The sequence below is a fragment of the Zalophus californianus genome, chromosome 15 (assembly GCF_009762305.2).
Source record: "Zalophus californianus isolate mZalCal1 chromosome 15, mZalCal1.pri.v2, whole genome shotgun sequence".
In the NCBI taxonomy this organism is placed as follows: domain Eukaryota; kingdom Metazoa; phylum Chordata; class Mammalia; order Carnivora; family Otariidae; genus Zalophus; species Zalophus californianus.
Window position 1 is genome coordinate 16,154,752 of NC_045609.1, and position 15,778 is coordinate 16,170,529.

The following is a 15,778-nucleotide window of genomic DNA, read 5'->3' on the forward strand; positions in this document are numbered from 1 at the left end:
CTCATTTGTTTTTCTTGCCTCACTGAATTAACCAGGATCTCCAGTAACATATTTCAAGTGGGCACCCTTGTCTTGTTCCCCACTTTAGTGGTAAGATTATTTTCAATTTCCTCAATCAAGGAGTCTGGAATAGAAAATTCCATGGTTTTCTGATTTGTTGAAACTGAAAGTAAACACATACACACTTTAAAGCATAGCTTTATTAGAAATGTTTTGTGTGATGTAACTGTACAATCAATCATCCTATAACAAAAAGATGAAATTTATGAAGCAATAAATTATATGACAAAATCCAAAGATCAGTTAAGGTGAGGATATTAAAAATAAAAGTACTGAATCACTTATACAAGAAGGCGTTGACTAAGGGGCACAATGTTGCTTTCTCGAATGCTTTCTGAAAAATACCAGTTGAATAGGGGTTTTCAAGAAAATCTGCCCATTACCAGGCAGTAAGTGGTTGTTCCTGGCGTGGCTTTCGTGGTGGACTGAGAATGAATGGTTGGTTAGGACATGGGGGAGGGGGAGTGCAGAGCGGGGTCGGTCTGTTGGAACCTGTCTGAGCTGAGCTAGAGTTCATGGCTGCAGCATAGTGAGGCTTAGCTGGGGGTGTGGGAAGCTGAGGTTTCCCTAGCAGGATCCCCAAGGTGACCATGTGTTCTTAAGTGAGCAAATAACCTCCCTGGCTCGAGGTCTCAGAAAGACCTTGAAGGCACTTTAGGAAGAGCGGCAATGAGATGCATTCCACCTGTGTCTGACCCCTACTGTCACTGCACCCCTCCCCAGCTCCGGGCCTTGAGGAAAGTTCTGTTTTGTCATCTACAGACACCTACCTCATAAGGCTGATTTGAGAATTCAATGAGATAATGCACCTGCGACTCATTCTCTCACACCGCATCACGGTGATATCAGACTCCATGTCACCATTTTCAATCTGCACTGTGGCTTGTGGTCTTGACTATCTCCGTAAAAGCTTCAATTCGTTGCTTTTAAATTCAACCCTGGCAAAAATTGGCCCATGTTATGGTTTGGGATACACAACCCTGGGTCTTCCAAGGTCATGGTGGCTGAAGAGGGCACTTGTCCTGAGGAGACAGTGTGGCCAGAGGATATGCCCTGGTCTTTAGCAGCCTTCCTGGCTGACTCTGACACCAGCATAGGCTAGGGAGGGGTTGCACTATGTGGTTAAAGCATCATTCACCTGCCCCAAAACTTAGACTTGTTCAAGCATCTCAAAGAGGAATTGAACACACTGCCCAACCACAGGTACCAGAGAATTCTTATATGGCGTATACTCACAGCTCTTATTAGCTTCCAGAATGTTCAAATACATCATGACCTCACAGAAATATTCATGATGGTGTCTAAGTAACACACACCACTGGGTTAGTGACTGTTCAGATGTCTTGTGTCCGGGGGCCTTTTAAAAATGATGTATGTCAAAGTAGACATTCATTATTGCTAATACAGTCAATCCTGATTCTTGCCCAGTTTTGCTCCATTGGAATTAATTCAGGGATTCGAGGATTCCAAGTGCCATGTGACTAGTACACAATATTTTTTAGACATGATTATAAATAATTCACTAATTTGGCTCATTATTAAAAAACCAAGAATTCCTAGAAATAAAATATACTTATTATTGAAATATATACAGTATATATACATATTTTTAAATGCTGAAGATAAAACTGATGAAACACAGCAAATTCACATACTGTGCTTTTGCTTTGTTCCCTGGACCCTGGCCAGTTGCCGGCTTAAGCAGGGTATCTCTTTGAGGATGGAAGTACTGCCCAGCACGGGAGGCTTAGCAAAGCACCAGCTGCCTTCCGGAAGTGACAGCGTGACTTCAGGAAATGACAAGAACTGTCCATGGTCCACAGATCCTAATGAAAGCAGGACCATCACTATTCTTATAAGGATAAATGAGAACAGAAACAAACAAAAAACCCAATAAGTCAATTAGAAGCACAAACACTAGCATGTAGTTACCAAGCTAGACACTGCAAAAGCTTGAATCCGGTTGCTAGCACACCTATACACATGATGGAAATCTGTATTTGGACCATGACTTCCCCAGAGAATGCAGGCCTGCCCAACACAAGATTGGTGGGATTATTAATAGGACTTAAATAAAATCTATGATCCATTAAACTTGGGAAGTCTGGGTTAGACCAAAAAAAAAAAAAAAAAAAAAATCAAGTGGGTTTCTTTACTGAGCTCTGTCCTAGTCAAATATGCTAATGTGCACTGTGGCTCTCCAGCTGGCAATTATGGCATGGCAGATTCCCCAAACGTATTTGACTGAGGGAGACCCGTTCATTCCTGGAGCATCTCTCGGAGGCTGCCTTCCTCAGTGCAACTCTGAAGTGCTGCCTAATTGAACCTTAGCCTGCTTTACAGCTGCCTCAGCAAGGAGGGGCCTACAATGCCCCACATTACTGAGTATGCCCGGCCTTCCTAAGTATGCACTGCCTTCCTGAGTATGCACTGACTTCCTGAGTATGCACTGCCTTCCTGAGTATGCCCGGCCTTCCTAAGTATGCACTGCCTTCCTGAGTATGCATTGACTTCCTGACTATGCCTGGCCTTCCTGAGTATGCACTGCCTTCCTGAGTATGCATTGACTTCCTGACTATGCCTGGCCTTCCTGAGTATGCACTGCCTTCCTGACTATGCCTGGCCTTCCTGAGTATGCACTGCCTTCCTGAGTACCGCACTGCCTTCCTGACTATGCCCGGCCTTCCTGAGTACTATACTACCCTACTGAGTATGCCCAGCCTTCCTGAGTACTGCACTGCCTTCCTGAGTATGCGCTGCCTTCCTGACTATGCACTGCCTTCCTGACTATGCCTGGCCTTCCTGAGTACTGCACTGCCTTCCTGAGTACTGTACTTCCCTACTGAGTATGCCCAGCCTTCCTGAGTACTGCACTGCCTTCTTGAGTACTATCCTGCCTTCCTGAGTACTGCACGCTTTCCTGAGTATGCACTGCCTTCCTGAGTACTGTACTTCCCTACTGAGTATGCCCAGCCTTCCTGAGTACTGCACTGCCTTCTTGAGTATGCACTGCCTTCCTGACTATGCCCGGCCTTCCTGACCTGCCCAGCCTTCCTGAGTATGCACTGTCTTCCTGAGTACTATCTTGCCTTCCTGAGTACTGCACTGCCTTCCTGAGTATGCACTGCCTTCCTGAGTATGCACTGCCTTCCTGAGTACTGCATTGCCTTCCTGAGTACTGTATTGCCTTCCTGAGTACTGTACTTCCCTACTGAGTATGCATTGCCTTCCTGAGTACTGCACTGCCTTCCTGAGTACTGTACTACCTGAGTATGCACTGCCTTCCTGAATACTGCATTGCCTTCTTGAGTGTGCACTGACCTCCTGAGTACTATCCTGCCTTCCTGAGTATTGCACTGCCTTACTAAGTACTGTACTTCCCTACTAAGTATGCACTGCCTTCCTGAGTACTGCACTGCCTTCCTGACCTGCCTGGCCTTCCTGAGTATGCACTGCCTTCCTGAGGACTGCACTGCCTTCTTGAGTATGCACTGCCTTCCTGAGTACTATGCTGCCTTCCTGAGTACTGTGCTGCCTCCCTGAGTATGCACTGCCTTTGTAAGTACTGCATTTCCTTCCTGAGTACTGTACTTTCCTACTGAGTATGCCCAGCCTTCCTGAGTATCGCACTGCCTTCCTGAGTACTGCACTGCCTTCCTGAGTATGCACTGCCTTCCTGAGTACTATCCTGCCTTCCTGAGTACTGCACTGCCTTCCTGAGTATGCACTGCTTTCCTGAGTACTGCACTGCCTTCCTGACCTGCCCGGCCTTCCTAAGTACTGCACTGCCTTCCTGAGTACTGTGCTATCTTCCTGAGTATGCACTGCCTTCCTGAGTACTATCCTGCCTTCCTGAGTATGTACTGCCTTCCTGAGTATGCACTGCTTTCCTGAGTACTGCACTGCCTTCCTGACCTGCCCAGCCTTCCTGAGTATGCACTGCCTTCCTGAGTACTATCCTGCCTTCCTGAGTACTGCATTGCCTTCCTGAGTACTGTACTTCCCTACTGAGTATGCCCAGCCTTCCTGAGTACTGCACTGCCTTCCTGAGTACTGTACTGCCTGAGTATGCACTGCCTTCCTGAGTATTGCACTGCCTTCTTGAGTGTGCACTGACTTCCTGAGTACTATCCTGCCTTCCTGAGTACTGCATTGCCTTCCTGAGTACTGTACTTCCCTACTGAGTATGCATTGCCTTCCTGAGTACTGCACTGCCTTCCTGAGTACTGTACTGCCTGAGTATGCACTGCCTTCCTGAGTACTGCACTGCCTTCTTGAGTGTGCACTGACTTCCTGAGTACTATCCTGCCTTCCTGAGTACTGCATTGCCTTCCTGAGTACTGCATTGCCTTCCTGAGTACTGTACTTCCCTACTGAGTATGCCCTGCCTTCCTGAGCACTACACTGCCTTCTTGAGTACTGTGCTGCCTTCCTGAGTATGCACTGCCTTCCTGAGTACTGCACTGCCTTCCTGACTATGCCCGGCCTTCCTGAGTATGCACTGCCTTCCTGAGTACTATCCTGCCTTCCTGAGTACTGCACTGCCTTCCCGAGTATGCACTGCCTTCCTGAGTACTGCATTGCCTTCCTGAGACTGTATTGCCTTCCTGAGTACTGCACTGCCTTCCTGAGTACTGTAGTTCCCTACTGAGTATGCCCTGCCTTCCTGAGTACTGCACTGCCTTACTAAGTGCTGTACTTCCCTACTGAGTATGCCCTGCCTTCCTGAGTTCTGCACTGCCTTCTTGAGTATGTACTGTCTTCCTGAGTACTACCCTGCCTTCCTGAGTATGCACTGCCTTCCTGAGTACTGTACTTCCCTACTGAGTATGCACTGCCTTCCTGAGTATATGCACTCTCTTACTGAATACTGCACTGTACTGAATGAAGGTGTCCACATCCATGTCCTGCCTGGCACTGAGTGGAACAGGTTAGGGAGGAAAAGAGGAGAGTCCCAGAAGTTTAAACTTGTCATCTGATCCCTTCATGCCCCTGCTCCCTTCCTGCTGTCATTGTGGGCAAATTCCAGGAGGTCCTGGTGAAACATCAGGGACCCTTTCGGTAGAAACAGGTGTTGCCATAATAGGAAAATCAAAAGAATGCACCTCATTGACAGGTTGTTACTTTAAAGCAAGGTCTTTTGGAGTTTTTCATATGTATTCTTCTGAGATTATAGTGAATCACAGGAGAAGGTGAAAAGCTGTTAATTCCAGATCCTGGGGTTAATTAGCTCCCTTAGATCATGTGCCTGTAGGAAAGTATAACAGGTATGGTGATACTTACATTTAGTTTCCTCTTTACAGGTTCTTAAATCAGGAGATACTTTAATTGCAACAGAAAGCAAGTGGTACAGGAAAAGAGACATTTTTCTAGCAGAATTCAACCCCAGCTTCTGTCTAATGGGAGCTGAGATGAGAAGATTTTCAAGTCCTGTATAGGATGCTCCCATGAGCAATGCGGGAAATGTGCCTCTGGCTGACACTTGGAAGGAAATCCAGCAGATCGTCCCCCTCCATATTCCAATGTGTGGTCTCCCTGCTCTCAGCCCCAGGAGCACAAAGAGGGACCCTCGGGGCAGGGAGCCCTCGGGGCCCTGTGTCTGTAATGGATTCAGGCACACTGGCCATGCCAGGGACGTGAGAGAGGCCTCCCGTGCACCCATGTCGATGATGTGGGCGCTGACCCTCCTCCCCCTGCATCCTGTCCCGCCTCAGGCCTGCGCTTCCCGGACACCAGCTGTCACACAGGAAGCTGCAACCTCTCTCTCTCCCGCCTCCTTTGCTGGCTGGAGCTGCAGGATCATGGCCTGCAGAGTTTCCTTCACCATCTGGAGCTCCCTCTTGAGAGACTGTGCGCACATTGTTAAGGAACACACGCGAAGGTGACGGGCGGCCCTCAGCAGCCTCCGAGAGCTCTAATAAGAGCGTGTATGCCTGCTGGAAGCAGATGGGCACTGACATCTAATTGCAGTTTCAAGTTCTTCCAAATTGTGGGAATTAAATATTAATACAAATTTTACACTTCTTGTAAGAGCGATTGCCATCTCCATGAGGCCTGAGGTTATTAACTATCTCAAAAAGGAAAAGGAAGAGTTGACTGGTAGACAGAGACAGATGGCCAACTGGCAGGTGCCATGATGGAGGGTCAGTGTGACTGGGATTCCTGCTAAGCCCCAGACAAGGGTGGCTCAACTGTCCCATCCAAGTGCCCGGACAGCCCAGAGGGCAGAGGGCTGGAAATTAGAGGGTCCACAAGAATTCCAGTATTGGGGGCCACCGTAGGCCCAGACTCCGAGTCGTGAGGCCTTGAGCCAGACTTGTTACCTTGTACAAATCACTACGAACCTCAGTTTTCTGGTGAAACAATGATTTCTAAACCCCTGGCGCCTGGGTGGCTCAGTTGGTTAAGCGACTGCCTTCGGCTCAGGTCATGATCCTGGAGTCCCGGGATCGAGTCCCGCATCGGGCTCCCTGCTCAGTGGGGAGTCTGCTTCTCCCTCTGACCCTCCCCCCCATCATGTACTCTCTCTCTCTCTCTTTCAAATAAATAAATAAATCTTTAAAAATAAATAAATAATCGTATGGGCTAAATAAGGCTGTCATTCTCTTAAGAAATTAGCCCTTTTCTGGGACGATGTTTAACAAATGGTTCTTTTTCTATCCATGGTGAGGGCCCTGTTTCTGTGTGTACCTAGAGTCAGAACAACTCAAAGACAAACAGGACAAGAGACAGATGGAATTCTTTTAGTTTCATAAGCAAATTAATTTCACTTCATCCAAGAGCAATGAAGGGGAAGTATGAGAATATGTCACTTAAACATCACTTAAATACTGTTAAATCATCACAGGAGGTCAAACCCTTTAAGTATTCCTAGATCAGATATGGAGAAAACAGGGAGAAAGCTTTGGGAAAAGTAGCTGGCAGAGATCTTAACCACTCACAGACCATCAATGCTACAATGTTGTTTTATTTAAGTACAATGTCAATGCAATGTCAAGAGAAAAAGATACCCCCAGGTTATAACTGTAGAAAGCTTTCTCTTTCTTTTTTAAATAAAGAACTCCAGAGGATCCTGGAAATTATGCAAATGAACTCTCTTAAGCAAAAATGCTGAACCACCCTGAAAAGCTCTTGGCAGCTTTTCATCACGAAGCTTCACCAGACTTCATCATTTGTGTAATTTACATTCATTTACTAGGATGGTTCGCTCCTTGCACTTGAACTTGAGGGGAATGAGGGTGGGGATGAGAGGGTGCAAGGAAAGAAAGACTCCCATATTTACCTAAAAAAATAAATAAAATAAAAGGCTTCATTTTTCTCCATTTCTCTGGACAACTCTGCTATTCTTTAGTGAAAACAACTATGATTTTATATGAGTAAAAGCATGTGGGGTCCCAGACTAAATACCAAGCTGCAATTTAATCACAAAGTTATGTTACATTTAATAAAGAGTAAGCATAGAGCTTAAGTAGTTTATGAATCCTGAGAAACTCCTGAGATTTAATTACCTTTAATATGCAGCCTGGGACTACACTCCCCTATTTGTAATTATTATTGCTAAAAGATGACACTGGTTTTTAGAGAGAGGATTGAACTAAAATAAGATGTTTCTTAAAGAACTTACACAATTCCTGGCCCTGGCAGAACACACTGAAAGATTTTTAAAAAGAGACCAAGAGAGAAGCCACAAAGGAAAAAGACTAAGTTATATAATTAAACTAACACATCAGCCCTTCATAGAACAATCCGCAATGACAAACGGAGGAATCAGAAGACAGGGATTGAAGCAAATAATCACCAGCAACCGAAAACTGGCAAATCACTTAATGCTTTCCTTTTCTCACTTGGAAAATGCACATTTTCAGGAGCTCTCCTCCACTAGCTAGAAGGGATACTGCCCAATTCATGAATTGTTTAATAAAACCAACTAGATCTTCAAAAACATAAAATAAAAATAGAAAATAAAAATAAATAAAGTGCATATTCTCATCCCTTCTTCCCAAGGATAGAGTTAAAAGAAATATTTTTTTTCTTGTAAGCATATAGGGCCTTTTGTGAGGCACTATGAAATGTAAGGTTATTTACTAATGCAGTGGATGTAGCGAACAGCCTAGGCTCTGTCGAACCAGGACTAGACATCAGAAATCCTGAAAACCTCGTTTAGTGAGCCTATAGAGTAATGACCACCAAAATGATTAAAATCATGTTTTTATTACAAGTGTTGATGAGGATGTGCAGAAAAAGGAACCCTCTTGCACTGTCGGTGGAAATGCAAACTGGTGCAGCCACTGTGGAAAACAGTATGGAGGTTCCTCAAAAAATTAAAAATAGAACTACCCTATGACCCAGGAATTCTACTACTGAGCATTTACAAAAAGAATATGAAAACACTAATTAGAAAAGATACACACTTCGGAGGCGGAGCAAGATGGCGGAGGAGTAGGAGACCTGGATTTCGTCTGGTCTCAGGAATTCAGCTGCATAGGGATCAAACCATTCTGAACACCTACGAACTCAACAGGAGATCGAAGAAGAGAGTAGCAACAACTCTCTGAACAGAGAAGCGACCACTCACTGGAAGGTAGGACGTGCGGAGAAGTGAATCCGAGGCGATATTAGGGAGGATAGACGGCGGGGGAGGGGGCCTCCGGCCGCTTCTGGCAAGTGATAGAGCCGCGGAGCACAAAATCGGAACTTTTAGAAGCTGGCTCCGCTGAGGCACATCGCTCCAGTGGCTAAGCGGGGGGTGGAACCCTCGCGGGACAATGTGGTCTCAGGACCCTTGGGGTCACAGAAAGACCGGGGGTGCCTGAGTGCGGCAGAGCTCCCAGGTATCGGAGCGGGGAAGCCGGCTGCAGAGACAGAACCGAGGCGCGGGCTCTCAGCTCGGGGTGGCCATAAACTGTGATCGGTGACAGTCGGGCCACTGCTCCTCCAGCAGGGACCCAACAAGCGGCAGAGCCAGCGAGACTCCCCTTCCTCCCCAGGGAGGAGCGGCGCGGGAGCGCACTGCAGGGATCTGCTGGGTTTGGAGACTCCACACGGGGTCGGGTGCCAGAGATAGAAACGCTTGGTCACAGGCCGGGTGAGCACGGAGTGCGGCCGGAGACCGGGGAGACGGGAGTGACTGCTTTTCTCTGGGGGCGCACTGAGGAGCAGGGCCCTGAGTTCTCGACTCCTCTGGGAGGAGATTGGGAGCCACCATTTTCACTCTATTCCTCCAAAGCTGTACCAAGAGCTTGCAGGGAACAAAAGCTCCCAAGAGCAAACCTGAGCCGATTGCTTAGCCCGGACTGACAAGGGCGGGGCAATTCCGCCTCCGCAAAGACATTTGGGAACCACGGCAACAGGCCCCTCCCCCAGAAGATCAGCACGAAAGCCAGCAAACCAAGACCAAGTTTACCGATCAAGGAGAACGGGAGAACTCCAGCGCTAGGGGAATACTGCACATAGAATTCATGGCTTTTTTTTACCATGATTCATTAGTTTTTCAAAGTTAATTTTTTTTAACTATTTTATTTTGAATTTTTCTTTTTCCCTTTTTCGACCAACATCTTATCAATCCCTTTTTAAAAAAACATTTTTTATTTTTCATTTTAGAGTCATATTTTATCCCTTCATAGTAGTTACCCTTATTTTTGGCATATATATATAAGTTGTTCTCTCTTTAAAATTTTGAGATACAGTTTCTTCTAACAGATCAAAATACACCCTAAATCACTAGTATATGGCTTTGTTCTAGTCTCCTGCCTGATCACATTCTCTCCCTTTTTTCTCCTTTCATTTTTTAAATCTTTCTTTTTTCAAACAACTTCTTATCTTATCAATTCCTTTTATAAAATCTTTTATAATTTTCATCTTTACATTCACCTTCCATCCCTTCACTGTATCAACCATTATTTTGTACATATATAAGTCTTTCTTCCTTTAAAATTTTAGCAGGCACTTTCTTCTAACAGACCAAAATATGCCCAAAATCTAGTGTGTGGCACTGATCTATGCACTAGCCTGATCATACTTGATCATATTCTGTTTTGTTTTGTTCTGTTTTTGTTTGTTTTTATCTTTTTCTTTTTCCTTTTTTTTTTTTCTTTTTCTTTCTTCTTTCTTTCCCTTTCTTGTCCCCTGGTTTCAGGTCTTTTCTGATTTGTATAGAGTATGTTTGCTGGAGATGTTGTTAACCTGTTAGCATTCTGCTCTCTCATTCATCTATTCTCCTCTGGACAAAATAACAAGACAAAAAAAAAAAAATCACCTCAGCAAAAAGAACAAGAGGTAGGACCCTCTGCCAGGGACCTCCTCAACACTGACATTAGTACGATGTCAGACCTAGAGTTAAGAATCATGACTTTAAAGATACTAGCTGGGCTTGAAAAAAGCGTGGAAGTTATTAGAGAAACGCTTTCTGGAGAAATAAAAGAACTAAAATCTAACCAAGTCGAAAACAAAAAGGCTATTCAGGAGGTGCAATCAAAAATGGGGGCACTAACTGCTAGGATAAATGAGGCAGAAGAAAGAATCAGTGATATAGAAGACCAAATGATGGAAAATAAAGAGGCTGAGAAAAAGAGAGAGAAACAACTACAGGATCACGAGGGCAGAATTCGAGAGATAAGCGATACGATAAGACGAAACAACATTAGAATAATTGGGATCCCAGAAGAAGAAGAAAGAGAGAGGGGGCAGAAGGTATATTGGAGCAAATTATAGCAGAGAACTTCCCTAATGTGAGGAAGGAAACAGGCATCAAAATCCAGGAGGCACAGAGAACCCCTCTCAAAATCAATAATAATAGGTCAACACCCCGACATCTAATAGTAAAACTTACAAGTCTCAGAGACAAAGAGAAAATCCTTTGAAAGAAAGCAGCTCGGGAGAAGAGATATGTAACCTACAATGGTAGAAACATTAGATTAGCAACAGACCTAACCACAGAGACCTGGCAGGCCAGAAAGGACTGGCATGATATCTTCAGAGCACTAAACGAGAAAAATATGCAGCCAAGAATACTATATCCAGCTAGGCTCTCATTGAAAATAGAAGGAGAGATAAAAAGCTTCCAGGACAAAAACTAAAGGAATTTGCAAACACAAAACCAGCCCTCCAAGAAATATTGAAAGGGGTCCTCTAAGCAAAGAGAGAGCCTAAAAGCAGCATAGATCAGAAAGGAACACAGACGATATAAAGTAACAGTCACCTACAGGCAATACAATGGCACTAAATTCATCCCTTTCAATAGTTACCCTGAATATAAATGGGCTCAATGCCCCAATCAAAAGACACAGGCTATCAGATTGGATTAAAAAACAAGACCCATCAATATGCTGTCTGCAAGAGACTCATTTTAGACCCAAAGACACTCCCAGATTGAAAGTGAGGGGGTGGAAAACCATTTGCCATGCTAATGGACACCAAAAGAAAGCTGGGGTGGCAATCCTTATATCAGACAAATTAGATTTTAAAACAAAGACTGTAATAAGAGATGAGGAAGGACACTATATCCTACGTAAAGGGTCTATCCAACAAGAAGATCTAACAATTGTAAATATCTATGCCCCTAACATGAGAGCAGCCAATTATATAAGGCAATTAATAACAAAAGCGAAGGAACACATTGACAACAATACAATAAGAGTGGGGGACTTTAACACCTCCCTGACTGAAATGGACAGATCATCTAAGCAAAAGATCAACAAGGAAATAAAGACTTTAAATGACACACTGGACCAAATGGACTTCACAGACATATTCAGAACATTCCATCCCAAGGCAACGGAATACACATTCTTCTCTAGTGCCCATGGAACATTCTCCAGAATTGATCACATCCTAGGTCACAAATCAGGTCTTAACCGGTACCAAAAGATTGGGATCATTCCCTGCATATTTTCAGACCACAATGCTTTGAAACTAGAACTCAATCACAAGAGGCAAGTCGGAAAGAACTCAAATACATGGAGGCTAAAGAGCATCCTACTAAAGAATGAATGGGTCAACCAGGAAATTAAAGAAGAATTAAAAAAATTCATGGAAATCAATGAAAATGAAAACACAACTGTTCAAAATCTTTGGGATGCAGCAAAGGCAGTCCTAAGAGGAAAGTATATAGCAACACAAGCCTTTCTCAAGAAATAAGAAAGGTCTCATATACACAACCTAAACCAACACCTAAAGGAGCTAGAGAAAGAACAGCAAAAAAAGCCTAAACCCAGCAGAGAAGAGAAATAATAAAGATCAGAGCAGAAATCAATGAAACAGAAACCAAAAGAACAGTAGAACAGATCAACGAAACTAGGAGCTGGTTCTTTGAAAGAAGTAACAAGATTGATAAACCCCTGGCCAGACTTATCAAAAAGAACAGAGAAATGACCCAAATCAACAAAATCATGAATGAAAGAGGAGAGATCACAACCAACACCAAAGAAATACAAACAATTATAAGAACATATTATGAGCAACTCTATGCCAGCAAATTAGATAACCTGGAAGAAATGGGTGCATTCCTAGAGATGTGTCAACTACCAAAATCGAACCAGGAAGAAATAGAACCTGAACAGACCTATAACCACTAAGGAAATTGAAGCAGTCATCAAAAATCTCCCAGCAAACAAAAGCCCAGGGCCAGATGGCTTCCCAGGGGAATTCTACTAAACATTTAAAGAAGAATTAATACCTATTCTCCTGAAACTGTTCCAAAAAATAGAAATGGAAGGAACACTTCCAAACTCATTTTATGAGGCCACCATTACCTTGATCCCCAAACCAGACAAAGACCCCATCAAAAAGGAGAATTACGGACCAATATCCTTGATGAACATGGATGCAAAAATTCTCACCAAAATACTAGCCAATATGATCCAACAGTCCATTAAAATGATTATTCACCATGACCAAGTGGGATTTATCCCTAGGCTGCAAAGTTGGTTCAACATCTGCAAATCAATCATTGTGATACAATACATTAACAAAAGAAAGAACAAGAATCCTATGATCCTCTCAATAGATGCAGAAAAAGCATTTGACAAAGTACAGCATCCTTTCTTGATCAAAACTCTTCAGAGTATAGGGATAGAGGGTACATACCTCAATATCATAAAAGCTATCTATGAAAAACCTACAGCGAATATCCTTCTCAATGGGGAAAAGCTGAGAGCTTTCCCCCTAAGGTCAGGACCGCGGCAGGGATGTCCACTCTCACCACTGCTATTCAACATAGTATTAGAAGTCCTAGCCACAGCAATCAGACAACAAAAAGAAATCAAAGGCCTCCAAATCGGCAAGGAGGAAATCAAACTCTCACTCTTTGCAGATGATATGATACTTTATGTGGAAACCCCAAAAGACTCCACCCCAAAACTGCTAGAACTCATACAGGAATTCAGTAAAGTGGCAGGATATAAAATCAATGCACAGAAATCAGTGGCATTCCTAGACACCAACCACAAGACAGAAGAGAGACAAATCAAGGAGTCGATCCCATTTACAATTGCACCCAAACCATAAGATACCTAGGAATAAATTTAACCAAAGAGGCAAAGGATCTGTACTCAGAAAACTATAAAATACTCATGAAAGAAATTGAAGAAGACACAAAGAAATGGAAAAACGTTCCATGCTCGTGGATTGGAAGAACAAACATTGTTTGTTCCCGAATAGCCAGAGGAATGTTGAAAAAGAAAAGCAAAGCTGGTGGCATCACAATTCCGGACTTCCAGCTCTATTACAAAGCTGTCATCATCAGGACGGTATGGTACTGGCACAAAAACAGACACATAGATCAATGGAACAGAATCGAGAGCCCAGAAATGGACCCTCAACTCTATGTTCAACTCATCTTTGACAAAGCAGGAAAGAATGTCCAATGGAAAAAAGACAGTCTCTTCAACAAATGGTGTTGGGAAAATTGGACAACCACATGCAGAAGAATGAAACTGGACCATTTCCTTACACCACACACAAAAATAGACTCCAAATGGTTGAAAGACCTAAACGTCAGACAGGAGTCCATCCAAATCCTAAAGGAGAACACAGGCAGCAACCTCTTCGACCTCAGCCACAGCAACTTCTTCCTAGAAACATCGCCAAAGGCAAGGGAAGCAAGGGCAAAAATGAACTATTGGGATTTCATCAAGATAAAAAGCTTTTGCACAGCAAAGGAAACAGTCCACAAAACCAAAAGACAACCGACAGAATGGGAGAAAATATTTGCAAATGACATATCAGATAAAGGGCTAGTATCCAAAATCTATAAAGAACTTATCAAACTCAACACCCAAAGAGCAAATAATCCAATCAAGAAATGGGCAGAAGACATGAACAGATATTTTTCCAAAGAAGACATCTAAATGGCCAACAGACACATGAAAAAGCGCTCAACATCACTCGGCATCAGGGAAATCCAAATCAAAACCTCCATGAGATACCACCTCACATCCGTCAGAATGGCTAAAATTAACAAGTCAGGGAACAACAGATGTTGGCGAGGATGTGGAGAAAGGGGAACCCTCCTATACTGTTGGTGGGAATGCAAGCTGGTGCAACCACTCTGGAAAACAGTATGGAGGTTCCTCAAACAGTTGAAAATAGAGCTACCATACGATCCAGTAATTGCACTACTTGGTATTTACCACAAAGATACAAATGTAGGGATCTGAAGGGGTACGTGCACCCCAATGTTTATAGGAGCAATGACCACAATAGCCAAACTGTGGAAAGAGCTAAGATGTCCATCGAAAGATGAATGGATAAAGAAGAACTGGTATATATATACACAATGGAATATTATGCAGCCATCAAAAGGAATGAGATCTTGCCATTTGCAAAGACATGGATGGAACTGGAGGGTGTTATGCTGAGTGAAATAAGTCAATCAGAGAAAGACATGTATCATATGACCTCACTGATATGAGGAAATCTTAATCGCAGGAAACAAACAGGGTTGCTGGAGTGGTGGGGGGTGGGAGGGATGGGGTGGCTGGGTGATAGACATTGGGGAGGGTATGTGCTATGGTGAGCGCTGTGAATTGTGCAAGACTGTTGAATCACAGATCTGTACTTCTGAAACAAATAATGCAATATATGTTAAGAATAAAAAAGAAGAAGTTAGCAGGAGGGGAAGAATGAAGGGGAGTAAGTCGGAGGGGGAGACGAACTATGAGAGACGATAGACTCCGAAAAACTAACTGAGGGTTCTAGAGGGGAGGGGGGTGGGGGAATGGGTTGGCCTGGTGATGGGTTTAAAGAGGGCACGTTTTGCATGGAGCCCTGGGTGTTATGCACAAACAATGAATCATGGAACACTACATCAAAACTAATGATGTAATGTATGGTGATTAACGTAACAATAAAAAAAAATTTTTAAAAAGAATAGAGAAACAAAAAAAAGAAAAGATACACGCTTCCCTATGTTTATTGCATCATTATTTACAACAGACAAATTATGAAAGCAGCCCAAGTGTCCATTGATAGATGAATGAACAAAGAAAAAGTGATACACACACACACACACACACACACACACACACACACACACACATATATATATATAAAAGGGAATGCTACTTGGCCATATAAAAGAATGAAATTTTGTCATTTGTCATTTGCAACAACATGGATGGACCTAGAATATAATGCTAAGTGACATAAGTCAGAGAAAGACAAATGCCATATGATTTCATTCATATGTGGAGTTTAAGAAGCAAAACAAACAAAAATACCC

General features: G+C 43.5%; 1 protein-coding gene across 1 annotated transcript in view; it reads right to left on the reverse strand.

The window, feature by feature from the left end:
* Nucleotides 1–211: 211 nt before the first annotated feature.
* The window catches only part of DISC1 (DISC1 scaffold protein), a 393,796-nt gene continuing 378,229 nt past the window's right edge, over nucleotides 212–15,778 (reverse strand). The window contains exon 13 of the mRNA XM_027596855.2: nucleotides 212–5,910. Coding sequence (XP_027452656.2) covers nucleotides 5,771–5,910 — 140 coding nt within the window. The 3' untranslated portion in view covers nucleotides 212–5,770. The remainder of the gene's footprint in view (nucleotides 5,911–15,778) is intronic.